Here is a 24,394-nt window from a genome sequence, read left to right as displayed (position 1 = left end):
TACGTGATTAAAATCTAGTACACTGTTGACAACTCCAAACTCTAGTCAGGGGTTAAGAAATCTCTTTTTACATTGTAACTCCCCAATTGTAATATGTCAAAACTTCACGTTGAGTTTATCTTAGAGCTGCTTGATCAAACACATTGAAATTGCAGTCTTTCTACCCAATGCACCAAATTTACGCATTGATATCAAGGGAGTCAACTCCTCTCCAATCCATCTCATTTAATAAGCCTAGGTACTCAATCATACACCATAAACAATTATAGGTAGTTAATATTTGGGAAAAATAAATACAAAACATTGTTCGGGCAACACCAACGGGCACTGATCTAGTCCATATGGGATCTTTGCAAACTCAGAAGCAAATATGATGTCCGTAGTAAGTTACATGTAGAATGTATAAAGAGAGTTATGCTATTCTGAATCATGTTAATGTTCAAATGTTGCACACATAAGAAAACAACATAATATTAAATTGGAGTGTTCTCTGAGTCAAGTTAGGTTCAAATGTTTCCCACAAAACAAAGGAACATAATATCAAAGGCATCACAAATGAAAAAGTGAACCATAATCTGCAACTGATTTCCAAGTTATAAGAATTGGTATCATAAATTACAATGGCGAGAAAATCATTGGTGCATTTTCCAACTTATAACTGATTTCCATGTTAATGTTTAAATGTTGCACACATAATAAAGCAACATAACATGAAGGTAATGTCAGATCTAAATTGGTATAATCATCAGAGTAGGACATGATGCAAGAACAAAATAGAAATATTAGCTTGATGTGACGCCTTTCACAATAGTAATGTGCAGAAAACAGTCAGATCCAAATAAAGTTTTTACACACAAAGCACATAATGCCTAACAGAATCAAAGATGAAGGACTAACTAAATATACACACACTAAACAAACAGAGTCACTTTGTCAATTGGGCTACTGAACACGCAAACCTCTATGGATAGATTATGAAGAGACCTTTTCTCCGGTTGCCAAGATCTCCTCTGTTCGAGTGTTGATGTCTATTGTTGCTAACCTTGATTGGCCTTTGTTTTAGTTGGACATCAAAAACGCCTTTACATGGGGATCTGCATAAGAAAGTTTATATGGAGCAAACCACCTAGCTTTGTTGCTCAGGAGGAGTATCAGGGATGTTTATGTAGGGGGGAGTATCAGGAATGTGTATGTAGGTAGGTGGGGCTTGAGTCATGGGCACGGCAACCGGCAACCTGCAAATTGAAGGGCAAAGCAAATGAACACTCGCAACAATAAACTTCCATAAAGCAGCATAAATACCTATACAATAGCCATAATTTAACACAAAGAAGAACATCATCCATATGCACAAATAAATTAATGTTGCAGAGAAAGCATGGGGAGAGAGAGAGCTGCTGCCTAGCTTAAATGAATCCCACAGTACTAGAGTAATGGAGACAGAGAAAGAGAAGAAAACCCTTAAAATTAAGTGAGGAACATTGCACACCAAGAACTGTTAGTAATTTAACAAAAATGTAAACTAAGGCTTTATGTTTTATGTAAATGTCATTTTCAGTATTTCAAAACTCGGGGTCTTTTTCAACCAGGAGAGAATGATGCGAAACGAGTTATTAGTATTTAATTTTATATTTTATTTAATTTTCAAGAGTCAATGATATTAAGTGTTGCTCTAAATTATTTTGGGTAATTTAATAGGCATTGCCATGTTAGGTAAGTTAATAAAATTACGTTAACTTAATAAATGGGCGTTGCCTTAAGGTTTAGCTGGAGTCTATTTAAGCATGCATGAAACCCCAATAGAGACGGACTTTAATGGAATAAAGTTATGAGAAATTGATTCTCTCTCTTTCTCTTCTTTTACCTTCTTCTCTCTTTGGCTTCTTCTCTTCTCTTTCGCATACTTTCACTTTAATAATCAGTGATTATTGATTGTCCTACGTGAAATTTGGCATGTGCTTACAAAGGGCTTTAAACAATATACCAACAAGCACAATCAATGAAGTGTTACAAAGTACAAAAAGTAGTATTACAGTGAAGAGAATGAAATCCACTACACACCAAACAAAGGAATCAAGCCAAACATGGAAAAAGAGAGTGAAACTTACTGAGTGTCAGATCGCAATTTCTTATTAGATTTTTTCTTATTCTTGTGGCGCTTTTTTGTAGAACTTGGACCTTCACTCGGAGGCTGTCCTACATATACCCCTTGAGGTATAGCACTAATTTGTCCTATACTCCTTCCTTGTGATACAACACTCATTTGGCAATAGCATGTGTACTTCACTGTATACAGAGCAGCATAAAATTTGGCTTTACGCAGTAAAGCATGTTGATATTTGACATCACGCTTGCTCATCTAAAAAAGAAGTGTTCCCGGATCTGAACTACCTGAATTATATTATCTTCAAATAGTCAACTACACAAGAATGCATGAGTAAATCAAAACAAATTCATATTGATCGCAGAGAAAATGGATACCAAGAAGATAGAGAATAACAGCGCGTGCTGCCAATACTTCAGCTTCTCCCTCGTTTCTACCAGCTTCACCAATGTAACTTACACCATTGAAAACCAAAGAAGATATGAAAGGAAGCAACCTTTTTCGCTTTTGCTTGATGGTGTTGTAAGTAGGCATTTCTAGATTCATCTTGACAGCAAAAGCATTAAGGGTAGACTTGCATGGCACCTTATTCTGGAAAATAGCAACAATAAAAAAAAGTTTATTAAAACAATAAAAACTAAGACATTGGATAATATTTAAAGCAATTATAGAAGACTTAATGTAATATATGGCATGAGAATCCAACGCCTAATATTAAACCAGACGGCAACATTTTATTCTAATCACATCTCTCATTTTTTAACCAAACATCTTCTTAGGCAACTGGGTCAGCATATCGACCTGGCTCCTTGTTTGAAAGGCATATCTTAGTTTTCTTATCTTCTTCTCACCCTTTTTCTTCCCTAACTTCACCTCAGTTTCTGACCCCACAAAGCTTCTACTATAAAGAACATTCACGTTTGAAACTGGAACATCCATCTCTGACATCAGTCCCAAGAGTCAATTTGACTTGCTACCTTAGAATTCATTGTAAGCATGAGAATGATCTGCCATGTTCAGTGACAAGGAAGAAGCTGGTGGTGTTGAAGATGAACAAGAAAATGGGAGGAAGGTCTGGCTATTGAAGAGGAGATTAATGGGAACGCTTGCCTATGGTTATAAAGGCGGGGATTTGATTAAAGTTCAAAACAGGGAGGCAGCATGATGGCTAGCATCCACTAAAGTTCAAAACAGCTGACAACGAAGAAGATGATGGAGTTGGGAGACAAAGAGATGTGATTAGAATAAAACGTTGCTGTTTGTTAAAAAAAATTGTTCAATCTAAATCGTTGGTTTTTTTGGCAGCATCTAAGCCAGATCCAACAAAATTAATATCTCACACATGCTAATCAGATGAGAAGGTTGTGCTTTTGATAAACAAATTTTGTTTCTAAGAACAAAAAGAGATAGACACTAAGGAATATTGGTTACCAACAGTTAAAATAGATATGACTCAAACTGGATTGCTGATATTCAAAATTAATAAAACTTAGAAAAGATGCAACATAAATACTTATGTTTTGACAGTTTATCAAAAATTTACTGAAATAAAGTGAAAAGATTATCTTCATAATTAAACTGCCCATATCATAATACAAGGGAAAGAAATATATTTATCTCCAACAAAAGGGTCCAAATTCAAAGAAATTTAAAAGTAAGTTAACATGACTCCTTCCCAGAATTCCATGGCTGAATCAAGCTTGAATGGATGAGTCAAGGCCAATGGCTGGTTAAATGGATTCTATACTGTATACAGGAATATAAAATGTGAGCCCCTATATGAAATCAAAAGAAAGGGCTAAGGAGGTTGCCACTTACTTAAGAAAGCATTGAGCAGTGACCTCGTCCAAAATTTTGAAAAGGATATACACAAACAAGATGATTAGGCAATCCATATTTGTTGTGAGTGGTTGAAAAAAGGAAAACCTACATCATCAAGTAAAAAATTATGAAAGAAAGGATGCAAATTACAATGCAAATAAAATATGAATTTGGTTTGCTAATAGAATGGTTGACCTCCACACTAATATGGTAGTAATGCATGCTCCTACAAATTTAATTAGATCTTTTCCCAAAAAGCATATTGGCTTTAGCAACTAACATAGTATGGAAAAAAGAACTTGACAACTCCTTTGAGACCTTGGTTCTACTAGGAAAGAGAAGATATCATGCAGAAGATTGAATTAGAGAAGAATACAATTTGATCCAAACAAGGACTTACTAAACATCCAAAGTCTAAATCTACAATCACACTGCAACAAACCTCACAAATGAGACGGCGTCCTTCATCCTTGATCTTTTGAGATATGCCCTCCAATGCTAGTTTGGCAACGTTCCATTCGGCTGCTTCTCGATCAGAAATAGTATACAAAGACGTATAACTCACTCCATCTACCAATATTGTTGCTCTAAACTGTAGGGCGCCTTGAGATCCTTCATTGATGGTCTGGTATATTGGCAGTGGAATACATCTTCTTTTAGTGTATTGCTGCAAGAGCTTCTTGTACCTCAAGTGTTCTAGAATTTCTAAAACAAAATTCAATCCGCATAACATTTAGATATTACTCCTCCACCAGTATTGGCATAACAAATTCAACCAAAATTTTTGGCATGCTACATGCTGATAATCTACATCAGTAAAGCACAAACAACGATAAACATATATTTTTGGGCATTTTCCAATATCACGTGATATCTTAAAGGGCAGTTCCAAAGGCACACACAATCCTTTATATGGAGTATAATAGAAGTGAACTAACCTACAATGATTTAGACACCAAAAAATAAAAATCGAAGCATCACCAATTTTAGGCCCTATTTAAACAAGTGAATTACCAAATAAATTACAAATAACAAATTGAATCAAACAGTTGGGTTTGCTCATATCATTGTCAATAAATTGAATAACTAAATATGAATCTGCACTGCACACTCTACATGAATATCACATTCCAAATTCTGATTATTTTCCTTTCCTTTTTACTCACGGAGTCCACGAAATTGTAAAGCTTAATAAACATGCACCATTTTCACGGCCAAAAGAAGAGCAAACTTAACAACTAATAATAATAATAATAATTAACTATTTATTAATAACAGGAAATAAAGGAAACTAACAAAAAAAAAAGCTTAAAAATCAGGGAAAAATACGAAAGCTGAGATGATGATGGAAAAAGAAAAGAGCAAAAACAGCAAAATAGCACTAACAAAAACAGCTATTTAGGTTTTGTTCGTACAAATGGACGTTCACTATTATATTCAAAAAATTTGGTAGATACCTATTGCATACACGATTAGAAAAAATGAGTAACAGATCTTTTTGGACAGAGAACAAGCAAAACGTAAGAAATATTAAAGAAAAAACCCTAAAATTTTACTTGGGTGGAGAACTTTCTTTGTCCCCGGCGCGGCAGAAGGAGCCGGAGTCGCTGTTGCAGCTGGAGCACATACCATGGGCTGCCCCATTTCTACGGGTTGGGTTGCGGCCACCAGTGAGTGAAACGATCTGGGTTGTTTCTTTGTAGAGGTGCTGGAGCGGGAAATTCAAAATTCTGTTTGAACTCTCATACCTCCACCTACGCATCTGACAAGCTCTCATAAGCCTCGGATTACGCATCTGATTTATGACAAAGGCTGTCAAACGTCTGCTTTTCCCGCCCCAAGAAATATACATCGATCAATCAATTCCTCATTTGTCATCTCCAAGCTCTTTTCCAAATACAACCATTTAAAAAAAAAAAAAAAAAAAAGTGCGAGACACTTAAAAGAAAATATTTGAAGTTGATTAACAGGAGCAGTGATTTAATAATATTAATTTAAAAAAGTGAAAATAAAACATTTTGCGGTATTTTTTTTTTTAACGGAAACATGAGGATCATTTCATTGATTAAAAACATGAGGATAGAGTTTTTACGTAACATAACAAAATATTCTTACAACACAAAGAATAAAGTTCTACAAAATTATAACTACATGCTAACAAAAAATTTAGCAATCATGTGATATCTATGACTTTAATTTTTCGCTAAACTATATACAAATACAATTAAGAGATCATATATCATATATGTTCTAAGCAAACTATATTTAAGATATGTCTCTTCTCTTTAAATTCTGATTTTTTTTGTATGGAAGATTAAAAAAAAAATTATTAATATTTTATTTAAATAATAATAAAAAATAAATATATTAGAAAATTAAAAAAAAATGGGACTTAATTAGGCCTTTTACAAACAAAGACCTCTTTGTAATGTTCTCTTGACAAGTCCTCGAAAAGTTATGTTTTTCCAAAAAAGTAGACTTTTACTTAGGGGTAAAAAGACCGTTAGTAAAATTTATTAATCGCCTTCCTTAACCGCTTATGCAGTTAGCGGTTAATGACCTTAATAATCATTTTTTAAATAAAAATTAAAAAATTCAATTTAAAGAAAAAAAAAAAAAACAAAAAAAACAAAATGACATCTTTTATCTGGTAATATAATAATACCCTACTACATTCTTTCTAAATTTTTATATATATTTAAACACGAAAACAACTTCGTTTCATGCACACATTTATATATAAGGCGGTTAGTTGTTAGTGATTTTTTAAAAACTTAAACCCGCAAATGGTAACCAACCTAGACGGTTAAGGATTTTTCATAACCATCTTCAAAAGTACTTAGCGGTTTCATCCTACTTCTACTCTCCCTTGTTTGCATTGCTGAAAAAAAAAAAAAGGGTTATATTTTCAAAATGATTACTAAATAACTTTTTTTATTGTCCTCACACAAAACATTCAATATAATTTCACATTTAATATCACAGTAGTCTCTTTCTTGCTGCTATTCAAGTAAAAACCAACTACAATAGTCTCTTTACCAAACACATCACCAAGGCACTCCGAGACGAGGAAGAGAAAAACAAGAGGAAGAATAACAACAATCGAAGTGGTTAGTTTTGTTCTCTTTCTATCTCTTTTTTGTAACCCTTGTTTCCTCTGAAATGATAAGAAGCCCGAGTTTTAATTGGGCATACCTCGAAGTTAAGTAATTTTGTCCCTTGAATTTCTGGGTACGTAATCTTAGTATGATAGATTTAGAAATTGAATTCTATTTAGGAATTTAATTTGTTTCGTTAAATGAATCATTTATATATTTTATTTAATTTTTAGTAGGTAGAAATGGTTTCTGAATTAATAAACGCGAACCCAATCGTTTACGAGAAGAAAGAGCGTCGAGCTCGAAGCGAGCCGAGTGATTATGCGGATGAATACGCCGTGGAACCCATTGACCAACAAGAAGTTTTTGATATCCTTTCCCTTGACTTATGCTCGTTTTTTTTTTTTTTTTTCTTTTCACTTTTTGTTTTTGGGTTTCAATTGTTATTATTTATTTATATTGGTTTATGTACTTTTAGCACTTTTTTTTTTTTTTTTTCCTTTCTTTCTATTCAGTGTACTTTTAGTACTTAATAGTTAATAGAGGAAACTTCGCATATTAAGGTTGTGTTTTTTTTTGTTGCTTTCGAGTTGTTTTGGCTCATGTTTGGTTTCATTCATCTACTTTTGACGTAAAAATGTGATGAAATGGATAGGGAATTCATTTGGTTCTGTATTAGCTTCAGGGTGCATTTACTAAACTTCAAAGTTTCTGTGAATCAATGAAACAGTTCTTTTTTTTTAGGACATATATCAAACATGGGATTTGGTTCTCATTTCTCTTACATGCCACCCCACATGCCCACACACAGAGATGCAGGTGCAAACAAATAATTACTTTGATTTTAGTTACATGACATGTATCACCTAAACATTGTAATATTGTGTGCTTGACATATTACGTATGAAGTGTTAGTCCTTTGGTTTTATGATGAACTTATTAAAATATATGTTTATGTTCCTTTTTCTTCGGAACATCATGCTTCTAATATGTGTTTGACGTTGATTATACATGTTCTCTTGTTATATGGAAAAGAACTTAAAACTTCTGTTCTCCGCCTGATTATGTAGGCAGTCTCACTGAAAATTGTATTTTTCTATTTTTTTCTTAACATTCTTAAATCATGTAAGAGATATAAAAGACCCAGAGCACCCATACTCTTTGGAGGAGCTCAAAGTTATAACAGAAGATGCAATCGAAGTAGATGACAAACAAAGTAATGTTAGGTAAACGCAGTTCTTCTGTCTCATTCTTATTCATGCAATGCATTTTCATTTTATTGTGTTCTCTCATTCGAACATGAGTAAAATGAAACTTTTATTCATGATGCATCATGATGCTTCCCTTCAGGGTTACATTTACTCCCACAGTTGAACATTGTAGTATGGCAACAATTATTGGGCTTTGCTTGCGAGTGAAACTTTTGAGGAGCTTGCCCTCTCGTTACAAGGTATCAGCCTTATTTCCTTATCATGAACTTTGTTGATGACATTGTTCATTCATCATATAGGTGAAACGTATTATTGAATATGAGGATTTCACAATTACTTTTTACACTGCTCTAAACAGGCTGATTAATGCATAAGATTGACGGAATGTGCCTATCTTTCCTTGAATGCATTGATGGCTTCCTAGGTAGAAAGGAGTATATGGCTAAGGGATGCATGCATAGAATTTTACAATCATCTCAATAATCAGTTTAGGATGAATTATGTTTACTTTTTTTTAACTAATGATATTAGTCTAATGTGGATAGAAGGACACAAATACAGTAACTGCTTATTAAAAACATTTGGCATATATCGCTGTGTTCATGTAGGTGCTTCAGGAAATATATATTATTGGGTAAGTTCATATCTTGAGAACCACAAACCAGAATTCTTATTCTCTCTCTCTCTCTCCAATCCTCTTTGTTTGGCAGAGAAATAGAGTTTTCAATTTTCATGCAAAGAATCAACTACATAATGTTTTTCATACGTAGGGAAAAAAAGAAAAGAAAAGAAAAGTGCAATCAAAGCTAGATAATCGATGCCTTCATTCATTACTGTTACCTGTATCTAAACAACTACCACTGCAAGCACCTGATTGAGATCGATAGGCAACTTTACATTTTCAGTGACAAGGGGTGAGTTTTAGCTCGTTCTAAAAGGCAATTTTGTGGAAATTCTATTTCCTGCCTACCCCACCTAGGAGGCATATGCTTACCGCCATTACTGAGATTGAAGTTAGACCACTCAACTTCTTGCGTAGTTAAAATGCAATGAATCGCATATAAACAAGTCCATGATGGTGGGGAGGGTTCACTTTTTAAGGCTGTAAGATGCTTATACTGGCCAATTACTTTCTGGTGATATGCAATTTCCACTTTGTACTTATATAAAAAATTAAAAAAATTGTTACTTTATGGTTTCATATTGGAACATGATTTGTGTAAACCATGGTTCTGTTGCTCTTTGTGCGTGTGTGTGTGTTTAAAACCTGCTTGCTTAGAGAATCAAACTCTGGAATTTGAACTGTGCTTGGCAGCTCCTATGGTGTGTACAAGTTATACCTCCTTTTCTTACAGCTCTTTCTTAATTTTGGCTAGGTTGATATAAGGGTAGCCCCTGGATCTCATGCATCTGAAGCTGCAGGTACCCTCTCTCTGTGTGGCTAGAGTGTAGTATACATGTGGTACTTTGAACTTGAAGAGCTGCTTGAATATTGCCTAGAGAGAAATATATTAAGTGCTTGAATGAAAAAGTACAACCTGCAACCTCAATGATGATGAAGAAATGATGCATTTTTCAAAAGTTGCTAAAACCTTTTCTAGTATTCTTGGTCAATGAACGATCTCATAAAAAGTTTGACCTAATTTTCATGTCCTTCGTATTTCTGTTGTATATGCAGTTAACAAACAATTGAATGATAAAGAACGGGTTGCAGCAGCACTGGAGAACCCAAATCTCTTGGATATGGTTGGTGAATGCCTGGCTCCATCTTATGGATGAACTATGTTGTACGTCCATGCAAAGCAGTTTGATGAATAGTCTGTTGGAGCCTTTCCTAGAATCAGCTCCTGTCCATGATTAGTATACGATTTTCTTTCCCCATCTCATACATGCATTTTTTTTTTGGCTATGTCTGTTGTGTAATATGAGTTAGAATAATTTCAATGTCCTATAATTTTTTTTTAAGTCTTGTAATGTAGGTCATTACATTGATTTATAGAGTTTTTTGGTATCTTAGATAGAAATGTGAAAACATTGGATATTTATAGTATATTTTATTATTATTATTATTGTTATTGAAATAAAAGATTTTACGTGTGTAACATCATGAGTGAAATTGTAATAATTCAAACTTATTCTTCAGTGGAAACTTTGGCATTATTTGTAGTTCGATGGAAGATTGGTCTCTCTCTCTCTCTCTCTACAACATAGAGATATTTAGATCGATCCAGTTTTGCTCATGTGCGAAAAAAGTTAATGGATTCAGATGTTTAGGAGTTGAAGTCAGCGATAGAGATAAGGTTAGAAATCATCCTTTCAAGAACGATGTGTTATGCTACATGGGCTACTTGATTTGAATAAGCCTGGCAGGTTGGAATGAGTGTCGAGGACACTTCATTTTTGTTACGAGTTTCTCCTCCAATTAATCATGCTATTGCTACAAATTTCATGCTATATCTTTTCTGCTCTTCATGTCGGATAGAAATTTCTAACAATTTTACTATTCGAATTTCTACGAATTTAGTTAGAAAGAGCCTTTATGAAAAGTTTACTCACCCAAACAAGTTTTAGACAGCTCACATTGGTGCGTCATAAAAGTTCTCTCATATTTACTAATAAAAGTTATTTCATATTTACTATCTGATGTTAGCATTTGGACAATAAATTACTGAGAATCCAAATCCCTCCGTATCCACGTTCGAGTTATCTTGTCTTTCATGTTGTGTGGAAATTTCAGGTTTCTGCATTTGTAATTGAAGAGCATGACTTGGTCATGGACTCATGGTTCCACCACTCGGCTAGAATTTTGTCCCGACAGCACTTGAGATGACTCATTTTGATTGCTTTAGTGGTCCACGGCAATGCGGCCATGGTGCAGCTTTTAAGGCATTTCGTGGGAGGGAACGTGTTTAGCGCACAAGTCTATATGAAAATCAGAGTCCAACGCAAAATGAGTTGCGATATTGCTAATCGGATAAATGGGCTAGGTTCTTGAGGGGAAGCTTAAGAAACCTCTTCGTATCATCCTTCTTTTTCCCCCAACTAATCCCACATATTCGCACAAGATCGATGAAATCTGAGACATCTATCAGTAATGAGAAAAGCCAACCTCTCTTAAGCCTTTATCTAAGAGTCTAGGACACACCAGAGGCATCTTAAGCTCCCATTCTCATCCTTGACTTTGAGTCTGCAATAGGGTTTCTCTTATAACAAAACGAGGACATACAAATACATATTTTTTTAACAAGCTTGAATTCAACACAACCAAACGTCACGAGCTAGTCTTCACCAATTCACAAGAGCCCAAAAAAGAACAAAGAACCTCAACCTGATCAACAGTAACACTTGCAAACTCTTAACAGACCAGCAGTAACAGGCGGCACTGCTTGATAACGTACGGAAGGAACCAACTACCAAGTGAAAGGATTACATGGAGAATTTTACGCCTTCATCATCAGCCGAAGTTCCCTTGAATATAGCAAGCTTCCCCTTTTGTTCTAGTAGTCTCAAAGCTCGCATTAGTATTGCACGGTCAATCCCATGAAGTTCTGAAGTATAAACAGAATAAGAGAGAGATTTTAGTCATAAAGTGTATGAACTTGCATGCAAAATTTATACAAAATCATAAGCCCAAAAATGTATTCTGAAGGTGTGCATGCTAAAGTGTGTACACACATATATATATAGAGAGAGAGAGAGAGAGGTCCTCATAAATATAATGATTCCTAGATACGGACATAATACAAGACATGTTTATATACAAAACTCCGACCCACACTAAACCAGAAGCAATCAGACCAATGCACTCAACATTGTCCACAAGAAGAGTAAGGGCACTCAGCAGAAATGTCAGTTAACATTAAGCATCCAAAATGCCAATTATACTACACAATACATGGAAATTCTATCAATTGAATATAAAAGAGCATGTGTGTAAGTTGATTGAGAAAGAAACACTAGAAATAGCCGTTGCAAAACAGTACGAATTTAGTTAAGAATAATCAATCATATCTGTACTGATCGCTTTGCATCAAAGTTGAAAACAGAGCCGTTATAAACTCATAAGAAAATACATGCACATCAGCAGGAAGAAAAATCAAGATAATTTAATACTGAAAGAAATCAATTAAGACAGAGAGAGAGAGAGAGATAGAAAAAAGGAAATTATTTATTGACAAAAAACTGATTGATACACCATGAAAATTAAGCACTAAAGGGGATACAAATGCCACCGTCCAAAGATAAAAGAGTGTAGAAGAAGAAAAAAAAAAAAAAAAAAAAACTCCTCCAACGTCCTCTTGCGGTAATCTCTTTTAGAAAAATAGAACAAGAAGATTTTCTCCCTCACTTCCCACAAAATTAAAAAAATTAAAAAAATTAAAAAAATATCCTCCTCAATGTATTCAAACACTTAAGTAGCAACAGCAATATAATCATGAAAGAGTTGAGTTTCTGGTATCATTTCCAAAATTACTTCAACTACACAGTATATACAATCAAAGTTACCTGTTCCTCGACATTCAACCCCCGAACGCATTTCCTCAACTGTTATGACACTGTCCTCTAACCCATTATCTTTAACCTAATCAAATATGCAAGAATATTTAAATCAAAAGAATTGACAAGTAACTACTAACTATAAATGTGAAATGTGATTCTCAAAATCAAACTTCTAACTCACAAAGCGTAAAATAATGTCTGCCCAATCCTGAATGCGGTGCCAGAGAATTAGACATTTCCTATGTCCTTTACCCAACCATTCTGCACGTCCTGCTACATCAGAATGGCAACTAATCAACAACCTATGCAATTATAAATGTTGTGGCACAGGCTTTTAGCGAGCACAAAAGAAAAGGAAAGAACAAAAAAAAAGCAGTTGATACCATATCAAACCTTCTGAAACTAATGCTGAGATGAATGCTTCCCTGGCTTCATGACTAAGAGATCCTACAATATGACAGTAGAATACTAAATACATATCTGACGAAAGAAGCATGTAAAACATACTACAGAAAAATCTGAATACAGGACATCATTTGACTTAGAAATGACTTTTTCTTTTAATTGGTAAAGGGTGTCTTGCACCAAGAAGGATGACTTTTTTAGTACTCCTACACCCAATACCTTATAATTTTTCATACATCATTTCATAATTTTCTTCTTCTTATTTTTATAATATAAATGCAGCATAATGAACATACGGAATTTTTGCCTTTTACTGGGAATTGTGTTGAAATTTCATCAAAAAAAAAAAAATTATCAAAAAAAAAAAATTATCAACTACAACTTTGCTATCAACAACCATCAGTTTTTCTCCTCCATCTTATCTCCTCTGACACAACCAATATAATGCCTAACGCTAGCTTGAGCATCTTAATCCATCTGATAAGATAGAATCCCCGGAGAATTGAAGGAAGGAAAATCTGTAAGCATCACGGTATGCAAGAATGTCCCTTTTATGTCTGCTCATCATCCAATTTGACTTTATCTTCAATTTGGAACACCTCTCAATAACTTGTTAATGAGTGCAAGGTGGGAAAAGAAAGTTGAGAAGAAAGCTCCAAAATGGATAAGAACTATCTGCTCCAGCCCTCCAATATACCAGACCACCAACATTGGTGCTTTTATAAATGCATTACACTTCTTGAGTAATACTGATGCAATGATATAATCGAACCAGATCCTCCAACTACTATTACTAACAAGTCTCCTAGAAGGAAGGACATTCTAGTGACATCTTGAACATTAAGTCTCATATCAGGTGAGTGGATTGCCAAAGTATTACATGGGTGCCAAGTTTCATACTAGTTCTTTACTATGTGAGAATTATTTTAGAAAGCTCTAGTCGTGACTTTGACTAGTCATTCAAGGGTAATAACGCAGATATGGCTAGCATTACTTAATAATACCATGTGGCATTGGAGCACTACAAAGTGACGTGACCCTTGATGAGGACGTTAGGTATTTTCGTGGGGGATGGTGACACCTCGAAAAGTTAAATATTGGGTGGGTGGATTACAAAGGTGTTACATGGGTGCTAAGTTCCACATTGATTCATTTCTAAATGAAACTAAACTTTAAAGAGGATTTTAAGAAGCTCTAATTGTAACTATAACTAGTCATTGTGGAATAATAGTATAGATGTGGTTAGCGCCTTTTCTAGGTCGGGACAATTCTTGCAATTATAATAGAAAAATATATCCCAACTTTTTCCTTTAAGCCACTTACAAAGGTCATGTACAATAGCAAAGCTTATTGGCACTAACACAAGTACGTCAAACACTTTTAGGACTCAGCTGCTTCAATGACCAAATTAGAAACTAACAAGAATGATGAACTCACTTTCAATCACAGGATTTGAAAATAGTGGAAAATCTTCTTCCAGTCCAATCACAAATATTTTCTGTGTTCTACAGTAATCAAGAATGAGTTCCTTCCAAACTTGTACCTGCTTCTCACGGGTGTCCCTTACTGGCTGCAAACTGAAAAACATGCACCAAAGTTATGTTCTAAATCGAATCACGATGTTCCAAATAACAAAAAGAATAAAAAATGAAAAAGCGAAAGACCACAAGGAAAAAATATTTACAATGAAAGAGAATAAATATTTTCATGAAACATTACATTTCAGTAGAAGATTTTTACTTCCTCACTGTTTTAAAAATAACTCCTATATTAGTCAAAGCTGAACTACATTAGAATTTGGATACTGATCCAGTGATCCTGCAACGAGTTTGTCCATAAGGTCTCAAACTATAATTCCAGTAGCTTCCACTCCAATATCAGCAAGAAAAGCACCATGCATATACTTTTACCCAATATTCAGATTTAATAAGGGCCAAACAAATTATATTGACATAATGATTAAAAAAAGGCAGAAATAAATCTATTTATATTAAATTGTCAATATGGGAACTGAAGATTACGTGAAGTACGGTGGGTAATTGAAGAAGTGAGGTAGCTTGAAATCACCCAATTTCTGCATCTCTATGGGGTTTCCACTACAAGAGGAGACCTATAATAGCATCTCTGTAATTGAAGAAATTCAAAGAGGGCCAAAATTAAAAGAAGAAGGATCAATGTGCCTTGAAAGTGAATGATACCTGAGGAATCAAGGCAGAGAAGGTAAGAGCGATTTTGATTGGTTGAGTCTCAGCTACTACTGATGGGGTGGGGGCTACGTTTTTTTTTTTTGAAACGTTCGGTTGATCAAGCTCGGAAGGATGTCCGTTTGGGTGCTGAGAAACCGAAGGAAAACGTAAGAAAATTTTATGTTTTGAGCTTTGGGCCCAATTAAAGCCCACAGAACCCATAAATTTGCAGGCCCAGATAGGTCTCGTATCAAAATTGAAAGAGAAACTGAAGAGGATTCAGTTAGTTATATTTGAGCAGTATTTTTGTCTTTTTTTTTTTTTTTTTGAAATGTCCACACAAGGAAAGGGCGAAAGGGGATTCGAACTAGTGACCTCCGTTTTATGAAGCGTGGCCCACAACTGATTGAACTACCCATTGAGAACAATTTTTTCATTTTTTGAGAAAACAAAAATACACATTCAATATGACTAACGGGATATTTTTCGGTTAATTTGAAGGAAGAGAGATCATAATTTAGAAGGTGTTCCCTTTCTAATTTTTTACAATAAGATCCGACTGTATCAAACCAAACTTGAACAATTATTTTGTATATAAAAAGAACCAACAAAATGAGAATAATAAAGGTAACTATTAATTTTCTAAAATTAAAATGTTAATTCATTAATTAAATTTACACCTTCTTATAAATTTAAATTCATCTACAAGAGATTGTAATTCCTTGAATTAGCCCTTATCCTTGTTTATTTTCATTTCAGTGTTAATTCAAGATTTTTCTTTACGTGTTATTTCTTTAAGAAAAGTGTTATGCATACTTCTAAGTGTTCATTATCTGACGTGACAGTGAAAAGTACCATTGAATACAGTGAGTATGTGTGCTTTGACCACATTGATCCAATGGTTGGTTACACGTTTTGCAGTAACAATCAATCTGAACCGTTCATGCTTTTTTTTTTTTTTTTTTTTTGTTAGCAATGTTCAAATTTTTTGTGCTAATATTCGTTTATGTTTCACTATTTACCATGACGATGCGAAAGCCTTGCATAGGCGCTTACATAGGCTCTATACAGTTCGAAAGGAAACCATTCAATTTACAAACTTACTGTCCTCCTTATTATCAGAAGCAAACCAACGGTACATGATTCAACCTTTTGAACTTGGGAAAATATATGGTATTCATTAACATCTCAGACTCGAAGGCCACCTTTGATGGAACCTCCAGCAAGATTTACCAAATCCTTATTATTTCCCTCAAAAGCATTGTGCCAAAGAAGTTGGTTTTGCATCTCATGCAGCTTTCCTGGTCAGCTGCTCCTTGGATGTGCTCTCAAAGATCTTGTCAGCATTGCCAACCTCGAATCCATCTCTCCTGTGGAACTCTTTAACCTATCCAAAATTTGATAATTGGTTGGCAGTTGTGCAAAAAAGAAAAAATAAGAAGCTACATGGGAGGTTACTTAGCAAATTCATGGAGCACTATCAACAGACACTCTATAACCCATTTCATTCCCTATATATATAGGAAAAATCTAAAAAAAAAAACACAAAAGTCACATGCAGCAGTTTCCATAAACATTGAAAATGCTATAGTACTACCCAATATGTAGGGAACCAAAAGGGTTTTCCTATAAATTATTTTAATATAAATATTTCTCTTTCTTCTCTTCTCTTTTATCTTTTTGCCTTTTATTGAGGATTGTATTGGGATTTTGTAAAAAATTGGAGGGTAGGAATAGAACTTATATTTTGTAAAGAAATAATATTTTAATGTATAGGGAAAGGTAAATGAAACTATTTCCACAAACTTTAAGAAAATCAAAAGAAACGACTGCTAGTGCTCTAAGAAGGGGTTTACTTAGAGGAACAGTGGACTGAATGAGTAAGGGCCTAAAGTTCAAACTTGATCTTAGATTTTTCATTTTTCTGTCATCAATCTCATAAAATCAAATTTAAACGAATAAATCAAAATAATTTTCCAAAAGAAAACAAAAGATTGGTTACCTCTCTCTCAGGTATATTTGTATACTGAGGTAGCACCAAACGTTCAGCAAACTCAATGTATGAACAGGGAACTAAATCAGTGATGCCGTCAGAAAATTGGAAAGAAACCGAATCTGCTACAGTTGAACTTTGCTGCAGAAGGCCGTCAGGGCTCACTAGTAACAGCAATAGTAATAAAAAAAAAAAAGTCATATATTCATCATCTCCAGCCTTGAACTTTTATTATGGTTGCATTAGCAACAACTCAATAATAGCTCAATTAAACTGAGAGATTTGCTCGTAATAAATTTAAAATTTAGGGTTGCTTGCATTTTGCTTCAATTCAATTGATTAGATGGGACACCAGATTCCAATCACATATTTTACAAAGGATATCAGCATTGACCTGCATAGTTTACTATCACAGAATCTTTTTTTTTTTTTTTTCTCTCTCTTTGATGCAAGTTTGGCCAAGTCTCACAGATTCATGTGTGTAAATAAACAGCTTACAATTATTAATTTCAACAATGGCCATAGCACATCACTGCATAACTCTTGTTTTGGAGCAAAATTAGGAATCTGAAAAAGAAAAGGCACAAAGAGAATAGGTGACAAACCTTTCAGAACTCCCCCTTCGGAATTCAACTTGAATCCATTGTCTTCAATAAACTGATTTAGACTTTTGATATTTCTCAAGTGAGATTTTAGTCGATGAGTCGAAATAGTAGCATGGTTCAGTGCGTACCCATTGACAAGGGTCCATGCAGCATATTCACTTTCCCTAAGTTTCCAGAAACCAAACAGAAGCCTTTGAAAATGGAAATTAAAGTCCTAAATATATAAACTATGCTATAGTACTTCCATATAACCATAGTCCTGACCAAGAATATGATGCCTGAAGATATTGCTCAATTGTTGATCCTATCTGATCAGGTCAAATATTTGTCCACATAAACATGGCTGTGTACACACAGAAACAAATACCTTGCCAATTGTTGGAATTCAGAATATATGGGTTTTCCCCATGTTAGAGATCCGATTGCACTTGCAAGAGCTGCGTGCTTATTTCCACCACTAGATATTTCAGTGTATTTCCTAATTATATCCTGAATGCAGAAACCAAAAGTTAGAACAACAATGTAACTAATACAAGTACCATGAAGAAGTTAATATGTGAGGATATATAAAAGAAAAAGAGCACAAGACGGAAGGTATCAAACATAAGTAATACATTATGGAATTCTAAGTCTTGTCTAATTAGATGTTGGAAAGGTGAGTATCAACATGACTGTGCAAGAGTAAGACAAATAAGAGAAGCAGTGGCATGGCAATGAATTTGAGACAGAATAGAAAATATCAAATAACATATTATTCTCCATCAAGAATAGTTCCTAGGACAAACCTGAGTTTGTGTACCCATCTGATCTACAAGAAGCTCTGAGATAAAAACTCTTGGCAAAGGCCCATTGACACCGCTACCATCATCAAGAAGGGAAACACTAGGAGGAGAAAACCACAATGCTTTCAATTTCTTAGCAGGAAACCTCAACTCCTCCCGTGGTGTATAGCCAAAATCAAGGAAAAATTTAGCCATCGAGTCAATACCATAACCGTTCACCTAGTATGTTCCAAAAGAAAGAGAACTTGTACATTATAACACATAAAGTAAAAAAAAATAAAAAATAAAAAAGGTATCCCAATGCAACAATGCTAAAGCAAAAACCTGGGATCAAGTTCAGTAAATGAGTGTGTATTGTGCATGTGCAAGTGCATGAGAGTGTGCATTAGGTAAATTTTCTCCTAATCCAGTCACATGCTTACGTATTTAAATATGTTGTTTGTATAAATACGAAGATGAGAGACATCATTCAAAAGTTCTCAATAGTTAAGGGTCTATTAAGAAGCATCAAACAAGTAAATAATTTATTACTCATACTTAACGAGCTCACAAATAGCATGAATTTTAATTTGGCATCTAAATGCAATCAGATGAATAACCACACATGATATGTATATCATAATTAAAAATGGATACCAACACCTTGTGACTGGTGACTAACAGAATGTGCAAAATTAAAGACAAAAAATACCCCAAATGTCCTAAATGCAAGATGATCATAGCAAATTTGTTCACCGTCCACAGACTGAACAAGCTCCAAGATTGCTTTCGCTGTGGGGTTCCTGTTTAAGTACACCGTTTCCATACTTGCCAGCACGCTCCTAAAGAATGATTCAGCTCCCTGCAACATAGACATTATCACACTTGAACATGGAAGAATACCATCTAACCATGGATGGACTCAACCCCCCCTCTCAAAGGTCCGTCCCACTACAGTTTTCTTCTTTTTTTTACCCTGCCTCTCAATATTTAGATACTGATACTAGCTAGTTTGCCTAAGACAACAAAACATTTTTATTTTTATTTTTTAAAAAAAAAAAAAAAATCATGAGAAAATGTCATAAAGTAGAAGGAAGAAGTAACGACATCTTTTATCTTTTGTATATTTTCTTCTCTTTTTCACAATTTTGGATCATTCCCTCCCAAAGGTCCATTGTAGAATCAAATTACTCAATAAACCAATCTTGAGAAAGAAAAAAGTACTGTCAACTTCTTCAACCTAGCTTTTCTATCATTTTTCTCTTCAAAAATTATGTAAAGGAATTTACAGACAAAGAAAAAAGTAAGAACTGTTTTGAAAAAGGAAAGCGAAATAAATCATATTTGATGAACATGTCATAAATAGTTTCTGTCATTTTGATTTATTGGTTTAAATTTGATTTTATGAAGTTCATTCCCTAAGAATATTTTACTACTCACATATTCTCATGCATGGGCTTACAGAGGGTTGAGGGAGATTTAATTTTTCTAATTATATCCAGCCCCTTTGGATAAACATTAGTAGGGAAAAATTAAAACAAAGAACAATATCGGACTTTCCATTTTCAATCATAGAATTGCATATCCAAATTTGATCTCACCTGAAAGGAAGATTCCTGGAACCCATTGTCCGATTTGGAGCCGGAAACCACGCAGAGACTTCGTCGCTTGGTGGAGATTGAATTCCCGGGAAATGATGATTCCTTGAGGGAAACGAAGTTGCGGGATTTGGGTTGGAGAGGGAAGAAATCGGAGGTGAGAGAATAAAGCGATGATGGGAAAGCTTTGAACGTTGATGAGTAGCATAACGAGATCATGGTGGAAGTTCTCATGGATTTGTGCGATTGATCCAACAAGTTGCCACTCTTATGTACAAACGCTGTCCCTGTTTCTGTTCTGTTTGCCTTAGCTTCACGCCTTCTAGCGCCTGCTATTTTTGGGTGCCACGTAATTTCGTTTGTTTGTTCAGTCCTGACTTCCCACCTGGAAATGTTCAAAGACCCATACGAGGATAAAACAAGTACGTTTGCATCAAGTGGCAGTGGAGTTGGGAAGGCAGCAGGGTTAAGTTTCGTTTTTTGGGTGCCACGTAATTTCGTTTGTTTCTTTAGTCCTGACTTCCCACCTGGAAATGTTCAAAGACCCATACGAGGATAAAACAAGTACGCTTGCAGCAAGGGGCAGTGGAGTTGGTAAAGCAGCAGGGTTAAATTTTCTCCTTTCTTTCAAATCGTGTGTTCGAATTCGTTTCTAATAGTAGTTGCCTGAAGCAAATGCTATTAAGAAAAAACTTTATTGGCTTGAACTTGCATTTTCAAGATGTAATTATGGCTTAAACCGAATATTAGTAAAAATCATGATGGTCACTCCCAAAAAGAAAAATTACACTTGTCTGCCTTTTCATCCTTTTGAATTAAAAAAATGAAATAAATAAATAAGAACGTTAGCAGGGGATAGAGATGTTAATAAAAAAACACATAACAGCGTAACTGAAAGGACTGTTTATTTGGATTACGGGTCAAACGGGGAAGAATTATTTTATTCTCTAAATTAAATTTTATAGATTTAATTATGCATAAATTGACATATAATAATTAGAAAAAAATTTCACTTTAACATCATAAACTTTCATCTATTTCCAATCATTCTCTGAAGTTTAAACTCTCCATTTTGTATATCTAACTATTAAAAGTTTGCAATATTATTTATCTCGTTAAGTTTTGGGTTATGTCAGATGGTAAATAAATAAAATATTTCTTTTAAATTTTTAAAATTACAAAATTAATCTAAATAAATAACTAAAAATTATATGTTACAAAAAGAAAGAAAAAAGAAACTCAAACTCTTGGTCAGCTCCTCCTCAATCACTTCTCGTCCCAACTCACCATGATTATCAACGAGTTTGACAGCCTCGTCAGCTAACCAAATCTACAATACCTCATATTTACTTTAATAATGGTAGAGGTCAATAAGCTACTTATATTTTTTATTTATATTTTCTTACAGTTAACTATTAGATTTGTAAACTAATGTAGATCCCATATAAGTCACTAGTGGACCTCGCAAATCTAATGATTAATTATAAGAAAATATAGGCCAAATATAAAAAACTAATTGACCTTTAGCATTTCTCTCAAAATCTCACCCAACAGGTTAGCAAGTAAGAAATAACACAACTTAAGTCTTAAACCATTATGCTATTCTATTAGACCACTCCGAGTTAATATCAATATTTAAGGATAAGGATACCATGTATTTTCAAAAAAAAAAAAAAAAAGGATAAGGATACCATGTAATTAAAAAAAAAAATATTATAAATTCTAAAATCACTATCAAATGTAACATGTTGCATAAGTATCCAATATATAGCCTTTGAAAACGTCCACATTTATGATTCATTTGAGTTTGCGATTTTAAAATATGAAATTTAAAAACGTAATTTTTAAAAATGCAGTTAAATATTTGATAAAATCGTAGTTTAGTCATTAAAAAATTACATGTTTTAAAAAAAAAAACACCTTATTTGCTGCGACTTTAAAAACACAAATTTTTTACTTTTTCATATCATAATTTTTAAAAAATATAATTTCAAACAATCAATTTTTTTTTGCAATACACAATCTTATTAGGGAAAACACTCAGCATCAAACTTAGCTTTCATATTAGTGGTGCCACCACATCTTTCATATGAGTGGTGCCATCACTCACCTACCAATGCTTAGCCATATTGACTCAATAAGTAAACGTATTTTGTCCATCACTCATTCACTCTAATCCAAACCCAATACGTAACGTCATTGTCGTAGTTACCCCCAACGTGATGGCCTCTTCAGGATAGGTCAGTGAAATAGAAAATTATATTATATATATATATATATATACACACACAACAAAATACCAGTGTCACTCAGAAATCGAGACAGCATTATACACCATTCTTTCCGAGAAATTCCGTAGGCAGTTAGGATACAGATTTTATTTATTTATTTATTATTCTTTTAAGGATGATGAGGAGACATATAAACAATTCTGAAAATTTAAATTATCTTATATATATATATATATAGAGAGAGAGAGTAAAGATTTACGGCTGCCTCAAGCGTCAGACATTTACAATTTTTTTTTTTTTTTAATTAAAGAAGATAAACATTAAAGGAGAATTCAAATTTGAGATATTAGCACCAAATTTGAGACATTATCACTAAATTTAGGATGATTGAATCTCTTTTGGGTGATACCATCCATAAATTGTTAACTTTCCACCCCTAGATTTTAGTTTTGAATTCAGAAATAAGTTTTGAAGCATTAAAAGCTAAATATTAATTCATAAAAATTTAACTAACAAAAAAAATACGAAATGGGGGGAGAGAGAGAGATTTTTATGATTTTTTTTTTTTTTAATAAAGTCATGTCAGACTTTGGCAGACACTTGTCTGACTCTTGGCAGCCAAATAACAGGACTATATATATATATATATATATATATATATCTTAACCAATTGAGCTACCTCTTGGAAACACAAAAAATATATATTTTATATGAAACTGTGAACAAATTTGCCTCTCCAAACCCTAAATCATAAGTTTTAAACCAGATTTATTTGTTTTTATATTTTAATTTTTTTTTATCTTTTCTCGTTTTCTCTTTGTTTTCTGTTTTCAAAACAAAAGCATTAAACATTTATCAATTTACTTTGATGTCATATTAGAACACATTTATAAAAAAAAAAACAAAAAAAACAAACCAAAATCCATTAGCAAACGTTGCTAAATAAATTAAATTGAACGGAATTGAATGAAATCTTTTTCTTAAAACACTAGAAAGAAACGATCCTATATATGTTCTCCTGGATCGTACGGACATAGCAGATCCAATTCTGTCTATGGAAGGTGCTCAGAATTTTCTCAACAATGCGTGGCGCACTTATCGTTGCTCATAATTATATCAACACTTGCTCTTCGGGTCTTTCCAATTTTCCTTTGCAAACGCTCATATGACCTATCCGAGTAGTTTCTCACATAATTACATCGTATTGGAGATTTAACTCCAATGGAGTAATGATACTCCTTATTGAAATAAACTAAACTAACAGACAATAACACAATAATTCCTCAACTATTTAAACTAAAAAAAAAAAAGAAAAGAAACACAATAATTCCTAATTGACATTGGAGTAAGAGAGAACAAAAAAAGGGGGGAAAGATCAGCAATGAATAGGTTAAAAAATTTGTAAAATCATTATGTTATATTTTGAGAGACGGTTCTCATTAATGCTATTAAAAAAAAAAAATTCGGATCTTCTCTAATCGGGGAAATATTGGAGATTTTTTAATTTTTAATTTTTAATAGTCTATAAAATCATTTAAATCTCAGTAAAATAAAAGTCAGCAGTTATACAAAAACAGCTCGCATTTTATAAACTGTTGAATTTAAAATGAAGGACCACGATTAACAATTAGAGAATCTATAATTTCTCCTCATTTGGAAGGGATCTCAATTCAAAAAAAATATGTAAAAAATACATATTATTAAAAAAAATATATGTGTTTTTTTAAGAGGGTGAAACTTCATATAATTTTTACTATTTTTTTAAAAAAATTGGTAGTTCATAAGTCTCGTGAAATTATAACGCATAGAACAGATTTTAGGGAGAAAATTTGGCGAGCATTTTTGCTTTTGATTTAAACTTGAATACCATGTCTACGCGGC

At 33.6% G+C, this 24,394-nt stretch overlaps 4 protein-coding genes across 9 annotated transcripts; 1 reads left to right on the top strand and 3 right to left on the bottom strand.

Moving 5' to 3' along the window:
• Nucleotides 1-765: 765 nt before the first annotated feature.
• On the bottom strand, nucleotides 766-5,814 carry LOC132179260 (double-stranded RNA-binding protein 8-like). 4 transcript variants are annotated; one of them, XR_009439900.1, is made up of 6 exons: nucleotides 5,482-5,814; nucleotides 4,368-4,630; nucleotides 3,923-4,030; nucleotides 2,482-2,695; nucleotides 2,109-2,391; nucleotides 766-1,235 (listed from the first exon to the last, which is right to left on the bottom strand). XR_009439900.1 is itself a non-coding variant. In XM_059591947.1 (5 exons), the coding sequence occupies exons 1-4, from the start codon at nucleotides 5,567-5,569 to the stop codon at nucleotides 2,360-2,362; spliced, it is 597 nt and encodes a 198-aa protein (XP_059447930.1). In that variant the 5' UTR covers nucleotides 5,570-5,814; the 3' UTR covers nucleotides 766-1,235; nucleotides 2,109-2,359. The 4 variants fall into 4 exon arrangements, 3 of the variants coding, with proteins under 3 accessions (XP_059447930.1, XP_059447931.1, XP_059447929.1); XM_059591947.1 differs by lacking the exon at nucleotides 3,923-4,030; XM_059591948.1 differs by lacking the exon at nucleotides 3,923-4,030 and having other exon boundaries at nucleotides 2,601-2,695.
• Nucleotides 5,815-6,926: 1,112 nt separating this feature from the next.
• On the top strand, nucleotides 6,927-10,339 carry LOC132178708 (protein AE7-like). Its single transcript, XM_059591224.1, has 6 exons — nucleotides 6,927-7,035; nucleotides 7,257-7,394; nucleotides 8,146-8,249; nucleotides 8,374-8,473; nucleotides 9,611-9,656; nucleotides 9,913-10,339. Exons 2-6 carry the CDS (start codon nucleotides 7,266-7,268, stop codon nucleotides 10,011-10,013), a joined length of 480 nt encoding a protein of 159 aa, XP_059447207.1. The 5' UTR covers nucleotides 6,927-7,035; nucleotides 7,257-7,265; the 3' UTR covers nucleotides 10,014-10,339.
• Nucleotides 10,340-11,453: 1,114 nt separating this feature from the next.
• Nucleotides 11,454-15,464, bottom strand: LOC132178608 (vacuolar protein sorting-associated protein 25-like). 3 transcript variants are annotated; one of them, XM_059591068.1, is made up of 7 exons: nucleotides 15,338-15,464; nucleotides 15,161-15,263; nucleotides 14,577-14,716; nucleotides 13,128-13,181; nucleotides 12,916-13,007; nucleotides 12,741-12,816; nucleotides 11,454-11,782 (listed from the first exon to the last, which is right to left on the bottom strand). In XM_059591068.1, the coding sequence occupies exons 2-7, from the start codon at nucleotides 15,217-15,219 to the stop codon at nucleotides 11,661-11,663; spliced, it is 543 nt and encodes a 180-aa protein (XP_059447051.1). In that variant the 5' UTR covers nucleotides 15,220-15,263; nucleotides 15,338-15,464; the 3' UTR covers nucleotides 11,454-11,660. The 3 variants fall into 3 exon arrangements, with proteins under 3 accessions (XP_059447051.1, XP_059447053.1, XP_059447054.1); XM_059591070.1 differs by having other exon boundaries at nucleotides 15,161-15,235; XM_059591071.1 differs by lacking the exon at nucleotides 15,338-15,464 and having other exon boundaries at nucleotides 12,916-13,004; nucleotides 15,161-15,329.
• An 885-nt stretch (nucleotides 15,465-16,349) lies between these two features.
• Nucleotides 16,350-20,742, bottom strand: LOC132179695 (2-oxoadipate dioxygenase/decarboxylase, chloroplastic). The gene is made up of 8 exons (XM_059592453.1): nucleotides 20,286-20,742; nucleotides 19,397-19,546; nucleotides 18,709-18,924; nucleotides 18,291-18,412; nucleotides 17,924-18,087; nucleotides 17,328-17,482; nucleotides 16,599-16,712; nucleotides 16,350-16,553 (listed from the first exon to the last, which is right to left on the bottom strand). Exons 1-7 carry the CDS (start codon nucleotides 20,514-20,516, stop codon nucleotides 16,614-16,616), a joined length of 1,137 nt encoding a protein of 378 aa, XP_059448436.1. The 5' UTR covers nucleotides 20,517-20,742; the 3' UTR covers nucleotides 16,350-16,553; nucleotides 16,599-16,613.
• Between the last annotated feature and the right edge of the window lie 3,652 nt (nucleotides 20,743-24,394).

This window comes from Corylus avellana, chromosome ca4 (assembly GCF_901000735.1).
Source record: "Corylus avellana chromosome ca4, CavTom2PMs-1.0".
Lineage (NCBI taxonomy): Eukaryota > Viridiplantae > Streptophyta > Magnoliopsida > Fagales > Betulaceae > Corylus > Corylus avellana.
The sequence above is the reverse complement of the archived record's forward strand: the minus strand, read 5'-3'. Positions and strand labels throughout refer to the sequence as shown.